The sequence below is a fragment of the Halyomorpha halys genome, unplaced genomic scaffold, assembly GCF_000696795.3.
Source record: "Halyomorpha halys isolate HHAL.00 unplaced genomic scaffold, Hhal_1.1 Scaffold2481.1, whole genome shotgun sequence".
NCBI classification, from domain to species: Eukaryota; Metazoa; Arthropoda; class Insecta; order Hemiptera; family Pentatomidae; genus Halyomorpha; species Halyomorpha halys.
The window spans coordinates 99057-107060 of NW_027110473.1; the positions used below are offsets into that span (position 1 = coordinate 99057).

Sequence of the window (8004 nt, forward strand, 5' to 3'; positions counted from 1 at the left end):
ATATATATATATATATACACACACACATATCTATGGATAGTGAGAGAGAGAAATATGTAATTATGATTATTTGAATCTATAGTTACAACATATGTATAATTGCTTAGGAAGTTGAACCTTATTCCTGTCCACATTACAAGACCACTTACCTCATCAACTCATCCTCGCCTGGCATTGTCAAGATTGGAAATCGCCGAGCAGTTGATCCTCAGCATAGGAATAAGCACGGATAAAAACAGGTATTATATTAGTATTTTTTTCATGTATGTTTCCAACTGACCACTTCTACATCATTATATTAAAGACTGAGACAGTTTAGAAATCAATCTGTTGTAAATAGTAAGAATTATCTTTCTGCTTTTGGGACTTCTTTTGAAATCACACTATTTATCATTTGTTAGAGCAAGGAACAAAGACTTTAACAGCCTTTCTATCATAAGCTTATACCTGTAGCCCCAGTGAATAAGTGGTTAATTCGAAAATTACAACTTTCCAAGACATAAGTTTCAAATTTTAATTAATATGATACTTAATAGGAATTTTAGAGTTGGTCTCTAGCTTTCATATATCAGTCATACCAAGCAGTTCAGTGAACTATTAACTTATTAAATGTTTATAAGTTTCTTTTTATTTTTAAACTAAATTAACAAATAAGGTAGGTTTTACATAACTTCATTCCAATTAAATTTCTCTTGAACTATTTGAAGAATTTATTGAGGGCTCTCCACAAAACCAATTCCCAGTACAAAAGATAGGCAAGTTTTACTAAGAAATTTTTCTGATAAATGTAAGCAATAAATTTTAGTTATTTATGGAATTTATTGCTGAAAAATTTCAGTTATTAAGTAATCAAGACCTCTCAGCTAATAATCCTTCAGTGTCTAACTTAAACGTTCATGAGTTCAATTACCTCAAAATCATCAAAAAACAAAACCAAAATAATGTGCTTAACAATAGAAGATTTTAGAAGGATAGAGTAGTACTAAAATGAAAACAAATTGGCCACCATACTATTTCTATAATGAAATCCTTAATGTTGTTTTTAGACAGAAGCCATATTCTATTACTAACAATGGAGGAGTACTCTGAAATGTTGTTTAATTTTATATATTTTAAAAATAAAGAAAGTACAAATCACTAAATATTTATATTACTTGAAATTCTTTTTTAAAAAATAATGAAATTTACTCACTCACTGTTGGGTGCTACAGTCCTTGTAGTACCTGGGCCTCTGCTACCACTCTTTCCCATGCCTTGCGGTCTCCAGCAAGACTCCTCCAATTTTCAACTCCCATTCCTCTCAAATCATCCAGCCACCCGCGCCTGGGTCTGCCCCTTTTCTTTTTTCCTCCTGTGCCCTGTTTCATAATGAAAGCTAATAGTATTAGTTGATAGTACAAGTGTAGAAACTAGCGTGGTAATAATACTAATACTTATTTTTTTCATGATAGGAATGACTATTAGTGCTATTACAGGAATTAAAAAATACTAAAGTACAAGTTACTATTGTACAAGTCTGTGTAATTGAATTAAGATAAATCTACAAGACTAATAGTATTAGTTTGTACTTTATTATGAAACAGGGTACTGGTGTACCATTTAGCATCCATTTAGGTGGCCTGCAGGGCTCCATCCTTTCCACATATCCCAACCATCTTAGCCTACACTTCTTAATAGCACAGAGGATATCAGGCTCTCCATACAATTCCTTTATTTCGTCATTGCTTCTGATTCTCCACCTGTACTCCTCTTTAACGGCTCCAAAGATCTTTCTTAGGACTCTTCTCTCCCAAACCAGTAGAGCTCTTCTATTTTCCTTGATTAGAGTCCATATCTCACTGCCATACATTACCACTGGCCTAATTATTGTTTTGTACAACAAAACAAAAGCTTTGCTTTCCTGGAAAGACTTTTGTATGGGAGAGCTTTTTGCAGGGCATAGAAACATCTGGTTCCTGCTACCATTCTGCCCTTAATTTCTACTTCTATATTATTGTTCTCAGTCACAACTCCTCCCAGGTACTTGAAATTACTGCAACTGTGAAACATGTTCAATGAAATTTACAAATTGATTTAAAATAACAAAAGGGTAATTGTCTACCTCAGCTCCCTCAAAATGGCGGAAGTCCATTTTTTCGAGACGAGAGTGTACTGGCGGTCCCGAGCGGAGCCGACTGTGGACGACTTAGGGTAGGTTACGAAATTAACCACCCTTCAAGAGGGAAAATTTCTGTCCCTGTACATTTACTCCTTTCTCTCTTTGTTAAAGGTTAGCTTCTAATACACCACAATTTTCAGCAGGGTCTCTTGAGCTGTAAATTAATAACAATAACAAAAACTTTTTATTACAAAATCGTGAGATACTTTTTTTTTAATCTTTTTATTTATGCCCGCACCTGTCAAATACAAAATTGACAATCAGCGGAATGCCTGACTGTTATATTAATTAAACAAATAGCATATTAGTCCACCCCTAACCATCTTCTCCTCATATATATTATACAGGGTCAACAATCTTCTCATCATTTTATATTTTATATTTGTTAAAGAGGGAAAATATAAAGGGAATATGTATTGGGTTTAAAGGATAAAATTGTATTTACATAAATGGATAAATAATGGGGACAAAATGAATAAAAAAAAGGATGAAAAAATAATGAAAATGTAGAAACAAACATCTATTGAAAACCAAGAAAAGTTAAGTACACAAAACAATTAAACTCTCAAGAAGAGAGGTTTTCATTAGATGTAATAGTATGTCAAAAATACTTTATTTTAATAAAATAATGCTAACACATGTGTTTCTATCGATATTTTCATCTGTAGTGGAAAAATATTTAAAAAACAAATTATCTTTAGACAGGAACTTATGGTGTTACCACAAGTCATATTAAATGCTATAAATCTATTGATATCAGTTATAAAACAATCACTAACTATTTAAGCTTTTGAAGTCATATTTATACCAATTTAGACAATCGTTTTGATTCTAATAATAAATAAGCATGGTATAGTAAATTTAAAATAAATGATAGTAACACATACTTTTTTTGTTTCTACATTTTCATTATTTTTTCATCCTTTTTTTTATTCATTTTGTCCCCGTTATTTATACATATATCTAAATACAATTTTATCCTTTAAACCTAATACATATTCCCTTTATATTTTCCCTTTTTAACAAATATAAAACATAAAATGATGAGAAGATTGTTGACCCTGTATAATATATATGAGGAGAAAATGGTTAGGGGTGGACTAATATGCTATTTGTTTAATTAATATAACAGTCAGGCATTCCGCTGATTGTCAATTTTGTATTTGACAGGTGCAGGCATAAATAAAAAGATTTAAAAAAAAGTATCTCACGATTTTGTAATAAAAAGTTTTTGTTATTGTTATTAATTTACAGCTCAAGAGCTCAACAACAAGCTCCGCTCAGGACCGCTAGTACACTTTTCTCTCAAAAAAATGGACTTCTACCATTTGGATGAGCTGAGGTAAACAATTACCAACAAAAGTACTTAATATTGCTGGTAATGATGATACTATTATCTCAAGTTATTCTGTAACCCATCTCCCTCCTAAAATAGTTTTAACGAAGACAAATTTTACTCATTTTTCCAGAATTTGTTTTCTAGTTTACTTTGTTCTAATTAAGAATTACGTAACTCAAATGTTCTTTTTAGTTATTACTTTATGTTCATCAAAAAACATGACTTACTTAATAAAACACTAAACTTAAATTTACTGCTACTTTACTTGGGATGGAATCATAGTCCATATAAACTTTTTTGTTGCTCTGGAGGTCTCCTATCACCTCTTTTAAAAATGAATTTACATATGCCAAAAAACCCTATTCTCTATATCACACTTTTCAGCAAATCAGAAATCAAATCTAGGTAATCCCAATACAAATCTCAACTTCATATATACAAAATTAAAGATTATTAAATGTAGATTATGAGAGATAGTTGACTGTGGATGACATACTAGGAGATGATGGTTGGGGGTGCGGTCAAATGAAACACAAATAAGTTGGTGTAGCTTATTTAATTGTGCCAACGTTTCGGCTAGAGTTTCTACCCTTCATCAGGACTAAGAACAGAACAAGATAACAACCAATAAATATAGAAAAGAAAAAAGAAAATATAAACAGAATGACACAAAGTGAATAATTTTACAGAATGGAATTAATAAAATGGAGTGATGAGAGAATTGGAAAATAAAATGTATACATAGGAAATTGAAAAAGAAGGTAAAATAACATAATTAAGGAAATAAAATGAAAATGAAGTTATATAATGCAAATAAGTATGAATATATTAGTTATTAATAATTTAAAAATTGAAATATGGAAAGAAAAAGAAAATTGAGAGAAAGAAAATATAAAAATATGTAACCATAATAATTGATAAAGAGGCAAAATATAAGTAAAGTTTAACAAAAGAGATGAATAGAAGAGAAAAACAATTATTTTGAAAACAACAATAATAATATATGGTAAACATAACTAATAACATGGGTAAGGGAAATTGAGAAAAGAAGGGGTGGTAAAATAAAGATAGGGAAAAAAATTGTGTTTCATTTGACCGCACCCCCAACCATCATCTCCTAGTATTAAATGTAGACATTTTTCTGGAAGTGGAAATCTTCAGTCTAACAGAGGGGTAAGAATGTAAACAAAGAGTTATTTAAATAAAAAAATCTATCTCATCAATGTTTTTCACTGAAGTTTATAGGTGAAAATTATTACTTTAAATATTAAATCATAATGAACCTTAAAAAAAAAAAATTCCATTGCTTCTAAACTACGGAAGAGGGTAAACCAGAAATCTATGTGACTTGTTATAAGTATTTTCAAACAAACCTTTACAGAAAATTTTGTTCAATGGACATGAATGGTTGGAGTATTGGGGAAAGTATACTTGCAATTGTATTTGACTGTAATTAGTAATTGCAATTACTTTATTTCAACTTGTGATTTTAATTTCAAACGATTATTACAAGTATAGTGGTTCATCGAGTAGTTATAATTACTAATCAAAAATGTAATTTCATTTCCTCAATTTCAAATTATAATAAATGGGAAGTAATTACAATTACTTTCTTTCCAATACTGGTAGGAAGTTCCTATATTTCTCACTGAATATTATCATTACTTTGGAACGCTTAGACCCTACCTCCACTAGATCATTCTTAAATCTAAATTCAAAGCTATCGTGAAAAATTCCATTATTTAAACTTTTTTATTAATGAATTCTACTATTATTAGCTTTCACAAATAATTCAAGGACACTTATTTCCAAAAATATTTTTGTTCATTAATTGTAGAGTGTAATATTTTGCTTCAATTGAATACCTAACTCACTGACTCATTCACAAATATTTCAAGGACACTTATAACCAAACATAGTTTTGCACATTAACTGTAGAGTGTAATAATTTGCATAGATTTAATACCTAACTCACTGACTCTTTCTGTACTGTGGTCCATGAAGGATATTATTCCTCCACTCAGACCAATCCTTTGTGGCTCTCCTTCAAGTTCTCAAGCCCAGTGATCTAATGTCAGCCACTAGAACATCCACCCATTGTAATCTAGGCCTGCCTATTCCTCTTTCTCCATCTGGATGCTCATCCATTATTAGTTCTGGGAATCTTTTCTTAATTATGTGTTATATGAGACTCAACCATCTCAGCAAACTCTCTTTCTGTTTGCTTAGGGTTCATTCCTCACTGCCAAGTATTGCTAAGAATGAATGATAAGCAGTTTTATACACCCTTCTTTTGAAATTTTGAGGTATATCACTATTCCAAAAAACTTTTCTGAGTTACTGATTGGATTTTTTGCCATTTCCAACCCTTGCTTTTATCTCTTCCTCTATTTTGTTATCTGTTGTTGTAGTTACACCCTTATCCCAAAAGATATCCACTAGCTGCACCTTACTTTGTTTTACTTTCATTCACTATAAACCCTGCCTCTATAACTGTTTGTGTATTTCCACTATCATTTTTGTTGCATTTCAATGAAAGTTCTTCACAGTTAACTTATCTATCCCATCCACAACTCATACACAGTTTATATTTTCTTAATCATTTGTATATCTTCTATCTGCAAGCTTCCTTAAATAGAGCTTTCTTTCTGTTCAAGTTCTTACTTGGCTTCTGGTCCATGGGAGGATGTCGAGGGGAGCTTTGTTCCTCCTGTTTCTTCATCTGCCATCGCTACTTTTGAGAAGTTAATTAATTTTTCTCTGAATTTTCCCCACTCCTTCTGACCTTTGAGTACTCTTTCTCCTTTTCCTTATTTATTTAGCTAATATTTGATTTATTAATTGATTGATTTATTAATTGTGGCAGCAGTGGGGGTTCAAAAATGAACTTACCAAAACTGCCAGCCAGTATTAAATTAGGCCTGGTTCCGCCTTCCTGGGTTATCGTATAATTTTATTATTGTTAGAGCTTAACAATTTGAGTAAAAATAATAATGTGATATATGGTCTCAGGGGACTTAGTCCCTGGTAATGACTAATGACGAATTGTTCCCAGGCATTGCCTTAACTGAGACTGGGTATTAAAAATAAACAATAAAATTATATACTGTCTCAAGGGACTTGCTCCCTGACAATACCAATGGGGACTTGATCTTGATACCTTATTTTATGTTACAAATAGAGGTTCCAGCCTAAAAAACATCTGGCAGCTCATGGTTATCCCTTATATCTATCACTTGGTATTCCTACATGCTCTCCATACATACTAACCTCCATTGGACAATTAGTGGTCTACCATGAATCAGGGACCATCATGTATTCTTTTTTTTTTTTTCCTTTTTTTTTTGTTTTCTCACTTTTCATGGTTTACCTCATCTTCTTTCATCTATTTGTATTCCATTTCATTTCCTTTGCCCATCTTACTTCTGGTATCTTTTTTTGAATATTCAAACTTATTAAATTTTTTTTTCTATCTCTTCTTGGATGTTTTTCTCTGATTTCTCCATTTTTTACTTTTTCCATAGTGGAAAGTCCTACTGCTCAACGCCAGTAGTTTATTTCCATACCCATGAGTTTCTTTCTAAACATACCCTCTTTGTCTTGGTTTTTGCTCCAGAGGAGGGTGCACTTAGTGTTCCCATTTTGATTGCATTTATTAATCATTATATATAAATATCTCTTGGTTACAGATATGGTATTTCATAGGTATAATACTGTGTTGAAATATTACAGGTATTGTCTTTTTCCATCTGCTTTTATTTTTATTTCATGTCACAGGAACCATCTATTTCAATCATGGAGCCAAAATATTTGAAGTGTTCTTCAGTTGGGTAAAAAAGTGTTCTCATCAATGTTCTATACCATAAGATTGAAGTGATCCTCATCATCACAACTTAATGACATCAATTCTCTCTTTTCAGAATCCATAAATGAATCCCTTTACTCACATTACTCTTTTATTGTTCACAAAACCTTTACTATCATTGGAAATCATTACTTAGTTGTATTCAAGTACTAGTTTAGTTTTAAAAACTAAATAATTGCTCTACTCTTTAACTTTGGAAAATGAACTGATTTTAATATTAGTTGTATTCTACAGCATCGATAAGTATTACTATATTATATTCTACCCACTATAATTAAAAGTACTACTGTATGTAATGATCCACTGTTACAAGTTCATTATTATTGGTAGTCCTAATACATAGTATATGGAATTAAATTGTTTCAGTTATCATTATCTATTACCATCTCCTTTTTTTACCAAGACTAATTAAGTGACTGTCAACAGTGGTATGACAGCAAGGGTACTGGCTGAGTTTGGTGCGAGCGGTCTACATCACCCTGCTGAAGCTGTACGAAAGGTAATGTTCATAGTTATAAACTAAAACTTTTAATTTCTATGGAAATGTGGAAAACAAATATATAATTTTTTTCAACATATATTTTTTGTGAGGACATTATTCAATGGCACAGAAATATTTATCATCGACAAAAGAGTGAGATA

General features: G+C 31.2%; 1 protein-coding gene across 1 annotated transcript in view; it reads left to right on the forward strand.

Moving 5' to 3' along the window:
* The window catches only part of LOC106691556 (centrosomal protein of 104 kDa), a gene marked incomplete at its 3' end in the record, with an annotated part of 58487 nt that extends 50626 nt beyond the window's left edge, over positions 1 to 7861 (forward strand). The window contains 2 exon segments of the mRNA XM_067048645.1: positions 108 to 239; positions 7789 to 7861. Coding sequence (XP_066904746.1) covers positions 108 to 239; positions 7789 to 7861 — 205 coding nt within the window.
* Positions 7862 to 8004: the final 143 nt, after the last annotated feature.